Genomic DNA, 19,784 nt, shown 5'->3' with positions numbered 1-19,784 from the left:
AAAAGGGAGAGCAAAGCTCAAAGAGGTGACCTAAAGACTGTGGGTCGAATGCCAGAGATGTGGCCTCGACTTAAACTCAATGGAGCGTTTGCTATTCCAAAAGTTCCATGGGTTTTAAGTGTAGAGGAGCAACAAGTGAAGCAGACCATATCTTCTTTCCAGACTCCTACATGGTGCATGCGATGTTTGAAAACGGTTTTCACTAGAGATGACAATCTTAGTGGTCTTAAGTCGCATGATTGACACAAATTTTTACAGTTTATCTTACCAACTGTCATAAAAGATTGTCTGACAGATGACATTAGATGTATAATTTATAAAATTAGTGAGCTAGTGCGTTGGATCTCATCAAAAGAGATAAGAAAAGATAGCATAGATGCAGCTCGCTTAAATGAAATCGAAGCAGTGTGTATGGTGGAGAAGTATTTTCCAACTAACATTCTTACCATCCAAATGTATTTACTTGTGCATGTGGTCGATGAGTTGCAATTGCTGGAACAGTCAATAGCAGATGGATGTTCTTCTTGGAGAGATTCATGAAGACTTTAAAAGGGTTCATTCGTCAAAGAGCTCGTCCTGAGGGTAGCATGGCTGAAGACTATCTTGTGCAGGAGTCTCTAGTTTTCATCAGTGAGTTCTTGGGTTCAATTGATCCAAAGATGCCCCGATTGTGGATTACTGAGACCAACGTCAAGGTTACAGGGGACGAGCCGCAAGGGCAAGGCATCATCAAAAAGATGGATCTCAGAATGCGAGAAAAGGTTATGAGATTCTGTCTACTCAACTCAGAGGCAATGAAAAAGTGGTTAGAGAAGTACGAAGAGGAAAAGCAACGATATATGACAGAATGTCTGCAGTTCAAGAGCAATCATGCCACTAGAAACCTACCTTATCCTGATCATCTTCAGAAGTTGCCAGACTTTCCTATTGGTCGATGGTTAGATGCAGCAATTTTGGAGGCAAAGTGTACTGGAGTGTCCATTACTGAAGACGAAGAGGAGATGTCAAGAAGTTGCGATTGGCATGTAAATATTTTTACAACTTCTTTTTATAAATCCTATGGCCTACATTGCTTTAGTAATATTGAAACTGTGTAATTAATGTACTTGTAGTATCACAAATACGGAGCTTTGTGGTCCCATGGGAGACACTTTAGAGTGCAGCAGATAGACTGTCATAAAAATTAATATCTATCCAACCCAAATGATTTTCTCATATTAAACTGATCACTTAATGTGGGAGAATACACGGGAACAAGGGTTAAGATATAGACATGTGCTTATAGATCTATCTCAACACGGGGCCAATGGTTAAGGGGCCCAAATGAGAGATGGTCTATCAAATAGCAAGGCTAACCAATGGAGCATAAGACCTTAGGGTTAGCTTCATTGAAGACCTCCAATAATGTGTGTAAAAGTCCTTTGACCTTAGGCAAGCTAGGGCTGAGCTTGAGGTGGGAACCCGGCCTAAGCTTGAGGTGCTTGTCCTGCTTGAGGTGCTTGTCGTGCTTGAGGTGCTTGACATGCTCGAGGTGCTTGATTAAGATGCTTGAGGTTCTTGACTGGCTCCATGCTTGAGGTGCTTGACTTGCTACATGATTAAGGTGCTTGAGGTGCCTTGAGATGCTTGCCTGAGATGCTTGTGGGAAGACCCTCTAGTTCAAGTGCTTTGTCATGCTTGATGACTAAGGGGCTTGCTCATCCAAAGTCAAAAAGATCCCTACAAGGAAGGGGGCGAGCCTACAAAGGGGGGGATGAGAGAGAACACACACACACACACAAGGGAAGCCCCAACTTGAAGAGGCAGCAAGGACACTTGTCAAGTTCCTCCCCATGTTGCCCTCATGGTGTGCCTGAAGCCTATTGGTTGGCCACCCCAGGGGTCCAATGATAATTTAGGATATTTAATTAATTGATTTTGCATTTATCAAGTCCTCTCTCTCAAAGGGGAAAGGGGGACACTTGTCCCAAGGCTACCCATGTTGCTTGTAATGGCTCCTGCTTGTGATTGGCTAGGCCTGGAGGGGTCCAATGAGCTTCAAGCATGAGCTACAAGGGGGGGTCGACCCAAGAAAGCTAGGGGGGTGCTTAGGGGGTATACTCACCCACGCACACTCACGAGCACTCTCATGGTGTGCTATGCAAAGTGCAAGAGCTCCCTCTCTAAGCAAGTAGAGGTTGAGAGCCTACACCAACACTCTTGGCTATGGAGTGCAAATCCAACCAAGAGCCATGCTTCAATGCTTAAGCTTGCCATCTCCTTCTTCTTCATTACTATGCTATTATGTATGCTAGCAACAAGAGTATGATAAGTGAGGAACTAATTCTTTCTCCTATGAAATGTTTCTTCTTCCTCTTCCCTACCCTCATTCCCTGCTAGCTCTCTCCACCTTCGAAGGTGTTCGAGGTCTTGGGATTGAGGCTTGGGATAGTTAATGCTTTCTACAAGTGCATGTTATGCTTATTGCAAGAAGGCTAATGGTTTATTGCAAGTAGATTAATTACTTAATGCAAGTAGATTAATTGTATTGCAAGGTAGATTAATTATTGCTTTAAGCACAAGTTGATGCATAAAAAGTATACATCTTCATGCACTCAAATGATTTAGGGAACACAAAGATTAATGATGTTCACAAGTTCTTGATTGTTTCCAAGCTAATATTGATTGTTGAAATTATGCAAACGCTTGGTGTGTGAACCTTCCATCTTCATATTGCCAAGGAGGTCTCAAGGAACACAAAGATTGTATTGTACCAAGTCTCTTAATGAGAGAATCTATAATACAAATGCCTTTTGGAGGGGGGACCGGCTCCACATAAATCCGGTCCTCAACTGTTGTCATATTCTCTATACTCTCTCTCTTGTAAAAGTATTGTTCATGCCTAGTTAATTAAGTGTTATGATAGAGTTTCTACTACCAATTAAGTTCACCCTCTATGCTCTCAAAATTTCTCACTCTAATTCTCTTAATTCCGCTATTCTCTAAGTTCAGAGGCCATTCCCATTACATTGGTATCAGAGCATTTGGTTTCTCTTTTCTTGCTTAAGAAGAGGGGTCCTTAAGTAGCTTATAAATGGTTGATGTTGTTAATTATAATAGGGTAAGTGGAAATGGGATCTAATATCGGTTTTGTTAAGCCCACTATGTGGGGGATGGTGCACACCTCGGGAGCTTTGGACTTAATAATGGAGTCTTTTTAGACTTGCCTACGGCTTTACCATTATTGATCCATAAGAAGTCCGAAAGGAGCTAGCCCTTGGCAATTCTGCTATGTTAGACCTACTCCTCTACTCTCTATAATTAACCACTTTGAGCCGTGGGTGTAGATACTTAAGAGCCGATTTTCAAAGGCTAAGAGGAGTGGCAACTAAGGTTTTGAATTGCCAAAGCATACACTAAGTACATACATAAATTTTGTTAACATGGCTGAGAATAATCAAGAGAGTAGAATGAACATTGATAACTTTGATTTTGCACATGAAAGTGCTAATGATGATGCTCCCATGCTTATCAAATGTCTTGTTTCTAAACTGCAACAAGCTATAGCAAACCCATTCCTACAAGGCGAAGTTTTCCAACAACTTCATAGTTATGGGATTCTCCAAACTCCCCCAAAAGAGAGAGCACCTGAGAAGTCTCCTCATGAGATTTCCAAGAGAGGGCTCTCTACGGTGAGAGAAGAGGAGAACCCATACGAAGAGCTTAAATGTTTACTAGCGGGTTTACCTCCATCCAAGAAGAAAGATAAAGTCTCTACTTTAGAGCCTTCACCAAGAGGAGGAGAAGGAAGTGAGTCTTCCAATACTTCCAAAGATATGGCTCCAAGAAGACGGCAGCCTCAACGATCTCCAACTTTCCCCGAGAGGGAAAGATCACTGCAAAGTCCTCCTCCTCGTATCACAAAAGGGAAGAGAGGTACCAAATAAAGGAAAAGGAGAGAAAGAGGTCACCCTCTTCTCCATCTTCATCAACTTCCTCATATTCCAATGAAGGTAGCGGCTCTTCTCTCAAAGAGCCCAAGAGGAAAGTCCATCGCAAGTTCTATCCGGTATGGAGAAGGTCCAAGAAGCTAAAGAAGTTCAAAGAGGGAGGGAAGAACACCACTTTCCTTGCCTATGCTGGCACCTTTGGTGCTATGGACAAGGTCTTGGCCTTCATCCAACAGCTTGATGCGGCCTTTGGTGATGAGGGCTTCATAGAGTCCTCTAAACTGTGTCAAGTATCTATGCATTACCAAAGTTCCGCTCGACAATGGTGGGATAGCCTACAAACCCAAAGAAAAGCTCCAAAGACATGGAAGGCTTTAAGAGCCTCCATCATAAAACAGTTTCTGGCAAGCAACGCTCAAGAAAATGTCCTCACAGAATGGCAAAAATTGAAACTCTCTCCCTACGAGTCTATCCAAAAGTATGTAGATAAGTTTTAGGATTTATTTCTCAAAGCCACTATCTACAAAAAGATAGACTTTAAGGAGCAAGAGCAACAATTATGTGCGGGTATTTCTGAAGAGAAGGCCGAGTATATTAACTCACAAAGGCCTAATACCATATCGGCGGTCATACACCATACTATGGTCGCCTCTCAAATCGATTCCCAACAAGGGGTTAAGAGAAACTCTAAATTCATGGACGTGAAGGATCAAAATGAGCCTAGAGGGAGGAATAATGCTCAAACTTCCTCCAAAGGCAACTCTAGCAACACCGATAACAAAGCTAAGGAGAAAGGAGTCTATAAAGGTAAGAATAAACTCTCTACAATAGAGCTAGAGTGTTATCGTAAGGATAACAAATGCTACAAGTGTGGACAACAAGGGCATGTCTATCGTGCTTGTCCCCAAAGAAATGCACGCAACAAGCCACCTTGAGTTTCTATGTTGGAAACTCCAAAAGAGGATGCTTATAGAAAAAGGCTTTTGTTTTTTCCTATGCTAGGAGATATGTACATACATGTTTATGAGTCGGGTAGTATCCTATTCCTTGTAAATATGCATGCTTTCACAAGTTAATGAAAATTTATATTTTCATATACATGATTTCTGTTAGAAAGTCTGTAAATGAATTTAATGTTTCAACCAATAACAATATTATTAAATTAAAAAAAAAAGGGAATCAAGAGGAATTAGAATTGTCTAAATTCCTAAATGGATTCCAAAATGTTTTTATTGATGATATCCCCGTGAGCTATCTCCACAATGAGGGGACAATGGCCATACAATGGAGCTTTTACCATGAAGCTCACTGCCTAATAAGCCTCCTTATTGAGCTTTACAAAATCCACAAGAGGAGTTCGAAAAGGCAATAACATGGACTGATAAGTTTCGAGAGAGATTCAATAATTAGGTCACATTATCTCTAAAGGTGGTATTTCTATGGATCCACAAAAAGTAGAGGTAATAAAAGATGGCCTAATCCAAGGAATCTACATGAGTTGCAAATCTCTAAAGGCATGAGTGCATACTAGAGATGCTTCATAAGAAAAATCCATGTTTATAGCAGGTCCAATACATGACTTAACAAAAAAGAAAGTTAAGTATACATGGACCGCAAAGAGAGAAAAATATTTCTAAAAAGTTTAAAGAGAAACTTATTTCTCAACTTATGGGATCTCTCAAGGCTATTTGACGTCCAATGTAATGCCTGGATGATTGCCTTTGAGCAAAACTTTGCTTCAAGAAGGGAATACCATAGCATACGAGATTCAAAGACTCAACTCCAATGAGCGAATTTTGGTCATATACGAAAGGACCTATGAGCTGTTTTAAATGCTCTAGACACATGGAAGTACTTCTTGCGGACTCCATTCATGATGCAAACCAAGCTCTCGGACAATCAAATGAGGCAGGAAAATTTCTTTTTGCAATTTAAATTCTACATTGCTCACATTGCTGGCAAGCACAATCATGTAGCCAATGCACTTTCCCAATGGCCAAGGGTAGATAGGATATCAATAGCAACTTACAATGAGATATGTTTTATGATAGTTAAATATGCTTCTAACCCAGGCTTTAGGGATATGATAATAGCCTTACAAATGGAAGAAAAAGAACCACTCACGTAAAAGGGATGGTTATCTTCCATACCTCAATAGGCTATATCTTCCTTACTTCCCATGCTCCTTCCATATGCAGGGCAAAGAGGAATTCGAATTTACTCTGCTAGGAGTAAAAGCATACTTGTATTGGCTTACCAAGAAACAATAACATACAAGAGAATGTTTCAAAATGTATGGTATACCAAAAGATGAAGTATGAAAAAAGGACCATGGCTTGCCAACATCCAATTGTGTCGAATAGAAATCCTACTATGACCACTAATTTTTGATAGAGTCTCTATCAGAATTAGAGTAATCCTCTTATGTCGGCCTACTATTTCAACGGATGGCCAAAAGAAAAGTTACAAAACTAATGATCCTTGATCTACTAAAAGCCTGTGATTCGAAGTAGATCAATGCTCAAAATGAGAGAAGTACTTATCTTAACAACAATATGTCTCTAATAACGTGAACATACTTCTAAGGAGAAACTACCTTTCGAGGCTAAAGACGGAAGATCCAAAAGTCCCTTGTAGCTTAAGATACCTGGGAAGATCTTCATTGCAAAGGAGTATAGCCGAGATCAAAATGAATCTTTTTACAAGATTAAACAGGCTATATCCATTTATTAGCTAGGCAAAAGAGGCTCCTACCGTTAGTCACAAAAGAGCCTTATCCTTATTTTTTTTTAAAAAAAAAGTTGGGTCTTACTAAACTTCCCCAAGGCTCATCTAAGGCAAATTATACACAAATAAAGACCCGCCACAGATCAAGGATGAAGTAGAGGAGCTCCAACCCCAGTTCATCCTTCAACAAGAAGACAAGGTATTAAGAAATGGTAAGATTACTGATAGTATCTTATTTAATTATCCTTTCAAAGATGCTAAATGCATGCAAAGAACATGGCTTAAGGATAATATGAATCTTGTTAATGATTCTTACAATGACACAAAAGAGTAAGCAAATGTAAAAGAAATGCATTTTAAATGATCAATGTTTTTGTCTTATAAGACTCTCTTTTTATGTTTTGTGCACAAATTTTAAAGTATGCATACTTAGGATCATGTTTGTGGTGACTACGTCTCCCAAACACCAAGTAGACCTTGTCACCCTACTTTGGAAGTATGATATGGACTAAAAAGAGTAGACATGCTTGCGGCAGACAATGTCTCTCAAGCACCAAGTGGATTAGTCATCCACTCTGGAATGATGTCGTAGGGTAAAAATGGATCCTCTACCCGCTAAGACCAATGGATTAATGGGCGAGACTTTACCATCTCTACCTCATAGTCGAGGACGACTATGATTTCAAGAGAGAGGTAATGTCATAAAAATTAATATCTATCCAACCCAAATGATTTTCTCATATTAAACTGATCACTTAATGTGGGAGAATACACGGGAACAAGGGTTAAGATATAGACATGTGCTTATAGATCTATCTCAACACGGAGCCAATGGTTAAGGGGCCCAAATGAGAGATGGTCTATCAAAGAGCAAGGCTAACCAATGGAGCATAAGACCTTAGGGTTAGCTTCATTGAAGACCTCCAATAATGTGTGTAAAAGTCCTTTGACATTAGGCAATCTAGGGCTGAGCTTGAGGTGGGAACCCGGCCTAAGCTCGAGGTGCTTGTCCTGCTTGAGGTGCTTGTCGTGCTTGAGGTGCTTGACATGCTTGAGGTGCTTGATTAAGATGCTTGAGGTGCTTGACTGGCTCCATGCTTGAGGTGATTGACTTGCTACATGATTAAGGTGCTTGAGGTGCCTTGAGATGCTTGCCTGAGATGCTTGTGGGAACACCCTCTAGTTCAAGTGCTTTGTCATGCTTGATGACTAAGGGGCTTGCTCATCCAAAGTCAAAAAGATCCCTACAAGGAAGGGGGCGAGCCTACAAAGGGGGGGATGAGAGAGAACACACACACACACACACACAAGGGAAGCCCCAGCTTGAAGAGGCAACAAGGACACTTGTCAAGTTCCTCCCCATGTTGCCCTCATGGTGTGCCTGAAGCCTATTGGTTGGCCACCCCAGGGGTCCAATGATAATTTAGGATATTTAATTAATTGATTTTGCATTTATCAAGTCCTCTCTCTCAAAGGGGAAAGGGGGACACTTGTCCCAAGGCTACCCATGTTGCTTGTAATGGCTCCTGCTTGTGATTGGCTAGGCCTGGAGGGGTCCAATGAGCTTCAAGCATGAGCTACAAGGGGGGGTTGACCCAAGCAAGCTAGGGGGGTGCTTAGGGGGTATACTCACCCACACACACTCACGAGCACTCTCATGGTGTGCTATGCAAAGTGCAAGAGCTCCCTCTCCAAGCAAGTAGAGGTTGAGAGCCTACACCAACACTCTTGGCTATGGAGTGCAAATCCAACCAAGAGCCATGCTTCAATGCTTAAGATTGCCATCTCCTTCTTCTTCATTACTATGCTATTATGTATGCTAGCAACAAGAGTATGATAAGTGAGGAACTAATTCTTTCTCCTATGAAATGTTTCTTCTTCCTCTTCCCTACCCTCATTCCCTGCTAGCTCTCTCCACCTTCGAAGGTGTTTGAGGTCTTGGGATTGAGGCTTGGGATAGTTAATGCTTTCTACAAGTGCATGTTATGCTTATTGCAAGAAGGCTAATGGTTTATTGCAAGTAGATTAATTACTTAATGCAAGTAGATTAATTGTATTGCAAGGTAGATTAATTATTGCTTTAAGCACAAGTTGATGCATAAAAAGTATACATCTTCATGCACTCAAATGATTTAGGGAACACAAAGATTAATGATGTTCACAAGTTCTTGATTGTTTCCAAACTAAGATTGATTGTTGAAATTATGCAAAAGCTTGGTGTGTGAACCTTCCATCTTCATATTGCCAAGGAGGTCTCAAGGAACACAAAGATTGTATTGTACCAAGTCTCTTAATGAGAGAATCTATAATACAAATGCCTTTTGGAGGGGGGACCGGCTCCACATAAATCCGGTCCTCAACTGTTGTCATATTCTCTACACTCTTTCTCTTGTAAAAGTATTGTTCATGCCTAGTTAATTAAGTGTTATGATAGAGTTTCTACTACCAATTAAGTTCACCCTCTATGCTCTCAAAATTGCTCACTCTAATTCTCTTAATTCCGCTATTCTCTAAGTTCATAGGCCATTCCCATTACATAGACGAACGAAGGGTGACCTTCGATAGTGGGGTTAGGGCAAGCTTTGTCTAAGAAAGTCGGACTAGTGCCAGAGATGAAAACACACAGATTGGTCACCTTGAATACATTGGCTACATCCAAGACATCTTTAAGATTAGCTTCAGAAAGTTTGATACTTTTATCTTTGATGTCAAGTGGTTCGGAGTTATTACTAGTGGGCCTAATGCAACTGTACGCAAAGATAAAAGTGGATTAATTAAAGTGAACTCCAGGTTGGTGTGGACAAATGATCGAGATACATTTGTACTTCTATAGCATTGTGAACAAGTTGTATTCACAATAGATCCACTATGGAATGAGAAGGAGGAAGAAAACTTGTCTAAACCACGTTGGCTGTTTGTCATTCAAGTTTCTCCACGGAGCAAACAAGTGTATGAAGGATTGGATATAGAGGTTGAATAGGTTCATGACCAAGGTGCACGATAGAGGGATGAGGATTTCAAAATAGAGGTTAGTGATCAGCAAATGCCAGAACCAGAACATCAAGATGACCTCTTAAATGTGGAGCTAAATGCGGAGAGCGATAACGAAGTGGAGTTTGATGATGAAGATGCGGAAGTACAGATTGACATAGATATTTTTGGAGCATCAACTCTCATAGAAGAGGAGAGAATGGCTAGTGATTTTTGTTAGGATGTAATTTGTATTGAACACTTAAAACATCAATTATTAGATATAGTGATTTATGTTACAATTTTTTTTGAATGTTATTTGTATTGCTTAAGTTGTTGTATAGTGAGTTGACGTATTTCTGTTCTTTTATCACTTTAAGTTTTGCAGCCATGGTCGATGACGATTATACATACTCTCCAGACTTTAGTTTTCCAGTCACTTTGGCTAGCATGTCACCCGAGTAGATGGGTAGCTTCTTGTCGCAGTTTACACCTGAGTAGATTGCTCACGCAAAGGCTCTTTGGGACGCAGGTCCCTCTAGACCTAGTACAACTGGTCCTACACCTAGGACTAGTGTGACTCCTACACCTTTGACTAGAATGCCGACGGGCCGTTCTTCTTCGAGATGGTCTAGTCGTTGTTCGGGTGTCTCTTCTTCTAGCGATGGTTGTTGTGGTAGCGGTGCTACCGATGCTTCCACACCACCGAGAGCGCGTCCACCTCTCTCTTCAGTAGATAGTTCACAAGCGGGCACACCACGTACACCTTGGGGATCACATGAGCATGATCCTAGCAAGGTGTTATTGAGCAGAGATGGAGCTGTTGTCATGGATACGTTTGGAAAGGCCACGCGATAAAGGATACGACAACTCTCTACAGTGCAGTTTGGCCACTCTTTGATGGAGCATTGGGATGCTTAGGATCAGGAGAGAAAAAACTACATCGTTGAGGCCATTCATAGAGAGTACCGGCCGACAGAGGGGTACGATCCAGTTTCGAATGACTAGATCTTGAGCTTGGCGATTGCCACCATGTCACACCGTAGGTCAGAGGCCAGAGACAAGTATAGGAACAATGAGCCAAAGCCGGCATGGTTGGACGTAGAGGAGTAGGCAACGATTGCACGGGAGATGACGGACCATCCTGAGAAATTTGAGCAGTAGAGAGATGCAACCAGGGACTCTGCTGAATCATCACACCTTGGGAGTGGAGGGTACGACACTCTTCGACACGAGTTTGTAAGTATCATAAAAACACTTTAAATAAATGGATGTATATGTATTATTTTCATATTTATTTATGGTTAAGTGTTTGGTTTTGCAGGAACTTGCTATGAAGCATTTTCCTACACGTCAAGAGGAGAAGTATGGGTACAAGCATTGGCTTGTGGCTCTCTTGACCCACCTTCAGGAGGAGGGAGAGGCCGTCAACTGGGAGGCCTTGCCTTGAGGGGCATAGACTTCATAGTTGTTTTTTGGTAGTTTTTATGTTATTCATGATTGTATATACTCTGACATTTATAGTTATAGTTAGATGTTGTTACTTCTTGTTCTATGTTCATGGTTGATTAGTAGTTGATATGGTTATGGTCATGTAAATCAAGTTATGGTATGGATTTTGGTTATGGTTTTGGCTTGTTGGTGCAATGAGGTTTTGATATGGTCATGATTTAGGGTTGACAAATATTTGGTTATGGAATATCTTTTTCGTTGAGCATTTGTAATAAGATTATGGTATAAATGCTAATGGTTTTGACAGAGAAGTTCTTATGTTTATGGTTTTTCTTATGTGGTTTTGTAATGTTGAATCGGTACTTGATTATCAGTTTTTGAATTTGCTCTTTAGCGAAAAACGCAGTGGTGGAGTGCCGTAGATTTTGCACTCCTCTTTTGAGCAGAGAGAGTTGGTTTATGTTGCTTCAGTACATGTAGTAGCAACAGCCGATCCTCTCTGCACATAAGTGGAGTGCAATTGCTTTTGCACTTCTCCTTTGGGCAGAGAGTGCTCGTTTATGCTGCTTCAGTACATGCGGCAGCGTTCAATACTTCTCTCTGTTCGAAAATCGAAAAGGTGGAGTGCGGTTGCTTTTGCATTCCTCCTTTGGGCAGAGAGGGTTGGTTTGTGCTGCTGAAGTACATGCAGCAGCAGCAGCAGCCAGTCCTCTCTGCCCAAAAAAATTTGCAGGTTTTGTCGTCGGTACCTGCGTCGGTACTACCATCGGTACTTATGTGTAATACGCGTCGATAAAAACGTCGAAATACACTTCTGAACAAACGTCTAAATAAGCGTCGGTACACGATTTTTATTTTCAGCACAGATTTCGATGTGTATAACGACGTTTTTTAGGATGCATATACAGACAGTTTAAATACCGACGCCTATACCAACGTGACGGTTCAGACGCTTATACTGACGACTATACCGAGGCTGCTCACTTTAAAAAACAAGTTCATTTTTGTCGGTACGCGCACTAATATTCGTGCGACGTGTTGTAATGTTATGAGATGAAATTAAGCTGCGGTCAGCGATGCCAAAAGCTACGAAATACCGTGAAGTGTTTACATCATTGCATAGAGCTCTTACCTGCGGTTGCAATGCAAGAAACGCGACTGCAATGTGACAAACGGGGAGGGAGTAGGAAGCACGAGAAGGAGAGAAGTGAGTGTCGTTAGCTCAAGCTGTGTATTTCATTATCTAAAACTTAATAATAATTTACAAAAATTGACTTTTATACCTTGGCCAAGGTTTTTGATGGTCAAAATTAATAATGTGAGAGCTCTAATTAAAGATAGATAATGACATATTGATACCATTTGAAAGCTTGTAGCACCGGCTCATCAATTACAAAGTTTATTTGAACAATAAGAGTTACAATATTTTTGATTTATCAAAATAATAAGTGTTTTTACAATAAGAGCTCCAAAAATTGATATTTGGGTTAGCTTGCTGCTAAGAGAGTCTTATGCAAATGAGACGTACCCAAGCTCGTAAAACTTCGTCGACAATTAGAGATTGATCAACAATTATGGACTTTAAATAAAAGACATGAAAAGGTGTCACTCTTATGACCACTAGCCCACAACTTAAAGCAAGATTTAAGCATAGCAACATAGCAAAGGAAATGCAAATCCTTGATACGATAAAAATATAATATAAAAAAACAACAAAGCTAGATAGACTATGTTTTGAGATGTATCCAACTTGAAATCACTTAATGAGTAAGATTAATACTCGCGAGAAAAGATAAACTCCTGGATAGTACTCAATTAGAGATATTGTGAAAACACACATACACACTCTCTCTCTCTCTCTCTCACACACACACACACTAGGGAGCAAGACACTTGTGAGTTTCTCACAATTTCTTGACCTTGTAGCGAATGTTTTCTTGACATGCTACTCCTGGATAGTACTCAATTAGAGATATTGTGAACACACACACACACACACACTCACACTCTCTCTCTCTCTCTCTCTCTCTCTCTCTCTCTCTCTCTCTCTCTATATATATATATATATATATATATATATATATATATATAGAGGGAGCAAGACACTTGTGAGTTTCTCACAATTTCTTGACCTTGTAGCGAATGTTTTCTTGACATGCTGATAAGGTCCCCCCCCCCCCCCCCCCCAAAAAAAAAAAGCAAACTATCCTTGCCATAAACAAACACTTGTAGACGTTAGTTCAAGTTGTGTGCACTTAACCTACAAACAATAGAATAATATGATTGATGTCATCAAAAGAATAGTATTACATGAGTACATAGTCGTCTCTATGGATCCTTGGCAAACCTCGTTAATTTCCTCTACATAATGACAACGATGTACGAGGGCCCGGGAGAACTTATGCTACTAACTTGTATCCGGTGTGAATCACCGCTGAGAGTTTAGGGTATTTATAGAAAGATGGCGAAGAGAGGCGCTAGAAGAGCTGCAACAATGGCGTCACGTCTGAGGAGATTCATGGGGGCGGCACTATCGGTGTCGAAGCCAAGAAAGGTAGAAGAAGGACTGGGTGCTGGGCTGATGGGCAGGGGATCCTTGGAGGGGGCGTAGGCGGGCGACGCCGCAGGAGGTATCGATCGAAGCGGCGCAGGTGAAGGCGCGGCTGATATGGGCGTGGATCGGAGCGGTGCAGGGGAAGGGGCGGCTGGTATGGGCGTCGATGATGGCTGCGATGGAGCGCTCGGTGCAGGGGAAGGCGCTCCTGATGGAGCTGGCGCCGGCGGCCCTGCAGACGGGCTACTCGCCGGACTGACAGACGGCGGCATCGATATACTGGGTACATTAGGGCTCGGCGCTGGCGCTTCGGCAGTTGCCTGCACGGCGGTCACCTCCAGCTTCTGTCCGGCCTTGCAGTGTCCGGGAACCCCGCAGATGAAGAAGTACGTGCCTGGCTCGTCCACCTCCAGCAGCGTCATGCCATCGTCATACATCGCTAGCGGGTGCGAGTAGTTGCAGGAAACGTAGTCTTCTTCTGTTACCACCATCACGTTATGCCGATTAGCGTCATACTTGAAGACTGCAAGCACCCAGCACCACCACCATCATCATCACTATCGCGATCGCTAGATAGACGCTTATCAGAAAAACAAATCAGCACGCTAATCTAGTACTTACAAAGAGTATCGGCCACCACGAAGCTCTGCCCTGACTCCCATTCTTGATAGGTGAGGTTTGCTCTGGAGGGAAGAGTCCATCCTGCAGCGCCGCCTACATCGTGTTGGAGAGCTGCTGCCGCTGGAATGCTGGAAATCACGCAGAACACTAGAAACACAATTGTTCCCACAGGAAAAATAAACCTTGTCGCCGTGCACGCCATAGCTAGCTGAGCGTCTCTTCTGGGATTGAGAATACAGCGTCGTCTGGTTTTGACCTTCTTGGCGCTTTTCCTCCATGCAGCTTTTGTTTTTTTATATTAATAGGGACTTACTCTCACCTCTACTTTGCCACAAATATAGTGTCCATAAAACGTCTACCACCAAATTCTTCAAGATTTAAAGCATATATTTGAGGAGGCAAACTCACTTCTTCATAGCCCTCAAAGTCAAGAGAAATTGGGGCATAGTCGACTCACTCACCGATGGGGAAGGAAATGACGTTAAGGACCTAGATGAAATGGCTCATCTGATGCTTGATCACCTAGACAGATCATAGGAGAGAAGCGGATGAAACCAGAGCTAATCTTCTTGAAAGTGTAAAAAAAAACGGTCTCTATCTCAGACGCCAACCTCCTGGAGAAGGAGTTCATCGAGAGGGAATGCTCTCTCACGCTACAAGCGTTAGGTAAAGAAGATTCCCAAGGTGGGATCGATTGACAATTGAGTTTATCAAAGAATACAGGGACAAGTTGAAATCCCTATCAAGATAATGGCTAATCAATGGTCGGTGGAGTACTCTTGGACTCAAGGAATAAAAGGGCCGCATCAAATCCATCCCGAAATAAGTGTGTTGCTCCAAGTTGAAACATTGGTGCCCCATAACCATGATGTCACTAGCCTACAAAATTATTGCCAAAATGGTAGCCCTCTAGCTCTCTCCACTTCTAGAAAAAGTTATCACTCCCCATCAACATGGATTTATTAAGGGAGCTATAAGTCTATATATGATCATAACCTTCTGGCAGCAATGGTTAGCATTGAGTATGCCACCTTCACCAAGCAAGAGTGTATCTTGCTCGAGCTAGATTTAAACAAAGCCTATGACATGAACACAGGGTCATTTTTAAAGATGTCATGAAATCATTAGGCTTTGGGCCTCGTATGTGTCTTCCGATGAGCATACATGGTGTTGTTAGCCAATCACAGCTCCTATTCAATGAGAGAATTGTAGAAGCATTTGAGGTCAAAAGATCTATCAAACAGAGATGCCCTCCTACCCCTCTAATGTTTGCCATTGGATCCCATCCTCTAGTAATAATTATGCTCGAGGATAGTGTTGTGAGATGAGAGATTCAAGGGTTGTCTTTGCCTAACAACAACCAGCTGCTAGCTAAGCTGTTTTGGGATGTTTAAGAAAATGGATCAATCAAACAAAAATAGTCTATTCCACACTTAAAAAATGCCCTAGCTCCCATCATCATTTTGGTTGGTATGCTATTACTTGTTGACTAGTGGCTTTGTCTATCTACCAATCGTCACAATGTTTTAGATATTTTACATCATGGCTTCCTCTATCACTATAAGATGCCTTAAAACTTTCCAATAGGAAAAAGAATGAGGTGAGTTAAATATGCAACAAGGTGGGGTCGCATATGCAGCCCCAATAAGTGATAGTGAAGTTTATGCAATGCTAGTTCCTACTAGGTTTAGATAAGGAACCCCAATTATGACCCCATTTGGCACATTTGCAACATGAAGTGGCTTGCTTATGCAATCCTACCTCCCCAAAATGCTAGAGAAAAATACACACCCAAAATGCGAGGTTATAGAGAAGTATGGAGAAAGAACAGGAGACTAACTCAAGGAAATAGGGGAGGATCCAAAGAGGGTAGATTGGCATCATGGGTGGATGCAAAGTGGGTTGATCAAGAGTTTGTTGGGTAGATCTAGAGAGAGCTACGCATTCATCAAATGTTGTCAACCATAAAGGTGTGTTCATGGAGAGAGAGAGAGAGAGAGAGAGAGAGAGAGAGAGAGAGAGATTGAATTATCATCCATGGAGGTCATATATGACCTATGGGACAAAAACACACACATTACAACGGTTGCGTTTCAAGCAAAAGATGTCGATACATATCAGTTAAGGGAGGGTCCATTGAGGTGAAAAGAAAAGGGGAAGATAAGAACCTAGGGGGGGTCAACTCTGGGGAGAGCCAGTTTGGGATTTCAAAACTCCTGGATGATAGCTTTACCGCTTTGGTAGACTACCCATTTGCCTTGCTTGCGAGCTTCATGTACCTTCTTGAGCTCTTCACTTTTGTGTTTGAGTTGTAGTAGAGTGAGTTCTTCTGCGATCCAAAACTTGGTGTCTTTGAGAAGACATGATTGTTGAAGAAGCTTGATTCGACCTTCCCTACTTTTGAATTCAAAGATGGCATGCCCACTTTGTATGGGCTCATCAAGCCCTCTCAAAGTGATAGAATCTATTGTGTTGTCTTCAAGCTTGATCGGCTTGAGAGTTTCGTTGAGAAAATTGATGCGCTCTGAGAAGTCATTCTTGATCGAGTCCCATGCTTGAGGTAGCCCACCGATTTGGACCTTGAGGGCATTTTCTTCTTGGAGTCGTCGTTCTGGAAGCTCTACAGTCACATGTCTTCACCTTTGCAAGTGTTACCAAGTGGGTTTCGATGGCCTTGGCTTCGACTTCTTTCACTTTGGTGGTGGCAAGATCGCCCATGGAATCAAGTCCTGCCTCAACCTTGCTTAGAAGAGATTTGAGGTCACAATTCTCTTCCATGACCCGATCAAGATCAGCTTGGAGACGCTCGATTCGTTTGGATTTTTCCAAGCTACTAGGATAGCAGCATAGCTCGATCGTATTCTCTTCAGGGCATTTGTTGTCATCCTTTCTATGGGAGGCTACTGCTGCAAAAATGCCCTCAAACACCCAAATGGGACTATGAGGAAGCCCTATGGATCTCCTCCTGTAAAGAAGCACCCTAGTGTCAAATCAAATGGAAGGCTCCCAATAGTCCGCAACATACAATAAGACTGCTTCGAATCCCTATAGGAAACTCGGCCCCCCGCGGCACCTGTGAACAATGCCTGTGAAGTGAGCAGGGCCACGACTCTGATGGGCTTGGTGTGGTGGCACAGGCTTGGTGTGGAGGCTCTGTGAAGCGGGTCATGAGTTGGGGAGGGGAGAAGGCGAAGCTAGGCCTTAACGTTGAAGCTAGGGCACAGAGAGAGAGAGAGAGAGAGAGAGAGAGAGAGAGAGAGAGAGAGGTATGTGCATGAAGACAAGAGATAGAGACATAGTCAAAGAGAGAGGTATATACATAAATACATGCATAACATACATCTTTACCTTGATATAAACATACACACATATATTCATACATCTATCCATCCAAGTTAGGAGAAATATGGACTTTGCATGGGCCTTGTAAGGAATTTTTTATTTTTAGGGTTTAAAGCTAATGTTGTGTAGGGTTAAGCGGACAATGGCATTCAAAAAGCTAGTTTTTGGTAGGCTTTTCTAGCTTTTTTTAAAGACACATGTAAGATGTGAACCTAGGAGGTCACTTTCTCTCTCTAGCTTTTTGAAAGTGAAGGGAGTAAAGAGGTGTGGCAACATCACCAAAAACGTGGGTCACTAAGAGTCAAAATTTGATTTTTTTTCAAAAAAATCATTTTTACTTATTTCTGACTTAAAACTCCCCCCTAACATATATACATATCCAAAAATCATTTTTTGATCTTTTTTTAAACCTACAAGCACTAAAAGTCTATTTAAAAAAAAAAAACATCAAAAAAAGAAATCTTTGTTCTCTCCTCCTCCCTCATCTCTCCCTCCCTGCCCCCTTCTCTCCCTCTCTCTCCCTCTCCCACCCGGCCCCCTTATCTCCTATCATCTTCCTCCCTCTCCCTCCCCCCTCTCTGTTTTCATCCTTTGCTTCCTCACGCAATAGCTGCCATGCTGCTCACACATATCACAAATTGTGTGCCTCCACCACAATGTACTCCGCACACCAAAAGCGTACATATTGGCTTGTTTACAACGTTTTCACCGAAGGCTGCACATGAGGGTGAGCAGAGGTCATCCTAGGAATGTTGTATCATCGGTGAGACGAATGTTGATGGTTCTTCAGTATCTTGGGAGGGGAGAAGTAGGCTTGTTAGGCTATTAATTGTGTATGCGTGCAAGTGCTTCTTTGCACTTGTGGATGCACGAATGTCAAGCTCTTCAGCTCAAAATAGTTGCATTACAAGAAAGTATTAACTCTTCAAAGAAGGAGGTTGGAAGTCTCCAACAACAAATGCAAGAAAAGGATGTCCACATTATGAAGCTTATCAATATCATCACATATTTGAAAGGAACATCCCTTGGTGCAAGTGGACAATATACTTCTTACTTTGGGTTGTGTTCTTCTTATCATAGACTTTGAAGTCTAAGGTGTTGCTTCTACTTGTATTGTAGTGCTTGGCATAAAGGTTTCTTTTGTGTTGAAACTCGGATGAGTGTTCAATAGTGAAAGGTCAAAGGTTAGAGAGGTTAAATGTCACCTCTTTTCCTCTAAAATAACCTTCTTTGTTACATCTTGTAGGTAAGTGCTTCAAATCCAGCATATTAGTGGTGGGTAATCTCATCCTAATATACATTTACGGATTTTTTATTCCCAGTTGAATGAAATGCCTTCAAGTTTGTACAACATATACTTAACAAGTGTCTTTATTATAAAAATTGCAAATGTTGAATTCATACATGTTCTTGTTTGAAGAATGGGTCTCTAACGGGTCATGGTACAAGCTGACCTCTTACTATGCTAGTTGAGTGGGGGTGATGTTTGCAACAATGGCTCAAGGAACTGACATAACATGAATCTTTTACGGTGGCACAAAGCTCTCCTCAAACAATGTGGCCACTTTATGCTAACATGGACAGATCCCTAGTAGGACAATACAACAGCTTTCTATCAACAACACACCTTTTCCTAACATGAGGGCACCCCCACCAAAGATATTTTTATGTGATAGGTCACCCCATGAGCATACCATGTCATGGAATGGATACAAGAACTATGACCGCACTACCCCTTGGAAGTTGTTTATGAATGTATGTTTATCAAAGTTAATGAAAAGAAATTTGGACTTTTTTGTTTGTTGATGTGTAAGATCACTCTAGGTCTATCATATTTTAGATTGTTGGATAAGTTAAATAGGATTTTTTGTCATTTAAAGTGTAAATTTGTTTTTGTTTTGTAAGATTGTACATGAGAAGACATGATAAAGTACAAGAGATCTTTAACGAACACTACAACATAACATGAAGATATCGACGTATCATATATCGACAGCCATGCCTTTTCACGCATATATCGATGAAAATAAAGGTCGTCGATATACGCATCGCAATGCGCGTCGCAAAATGCGTGGAAAGGCTTTTTTTGCCACGCTTATATCGATGCAGCTACCCACGGGTATATCGACGTCTATATCGACGTAAAACAATTTGGGGAAAAAAAGGGAAACCCGCGCACAAGGGCCATT

General features: G+C 41.6%; 1 protein-coding gene across 1 annotated transcript; it reads right to left on the bottom strand.

The window, feature by feature from the left end:
• Positions 1 to 13,346: 13,346 nt before the first annotated feature.
• LOC147421994 (early nodulin-like protein 13) lies at positions 13,347 to 14,495 on the bottom strand. The gene is made up of 2 exons (XM_086503229.1): positions 14,254 to 14,495; positions 13,347 to 14,155 (listed from the first exon to the last, which is right to left on the bottom strand). Exons 1-2 carry the CDS (start codon positions 14,453 to 14,455, stop codon positions 13,530 to 13,532), a joined length of 828 nt encoding a protein of 275 aa, XP_086359355.1. The 5' UTR covers positions 14,456 to 14,495; the 3' UTR covers positions 13,347 to 13,529.
• Between the last annotated feature and the right edge of the window lie 5,289 nt (positions 14,496 to 19,784).

Source organism: Adiantum capillus-veneris, chromosome 27 (assembly GCF_014529385.1).
Source record: "Adiantum capillus-veneris isolate H3 chromosome 27, ASM1452938v2, whole genome shotgun sequence".
Classification (NCBI taxonomy): domain Eukaryota; kingdom Viridiplantae; phylum Streptophyta; class Polypodiopsida; order Polypodiales; family Pteridaceae; genus Adiantum; species Adiantum capillus-veneris.
The sequence above is the reverse complement of the archived record's forward strand: the minus strand, read 5'-3'. Positions and strand labels throughout refer to the sequence as shown.

What these genes read in the sequence shown, in the direction of transcription:
- LOC147421994 (XM_086503229.1), bottom strand. Translation starts at nt 14,455, where the DNA reads ATGGCGTGCACGGCGACAAGGTTTATTTTTCCTGTGGGAACAATTGTG. An exon ending in CGTGGTGGCCGATACTCTTT is followed by an intron (nt 14,156 to 14,253) that starts GTAAGTACTAGA and finishes GGGTGCTTGCAG; the next exon opens with TCTTCAAGTATGACGCTAAT.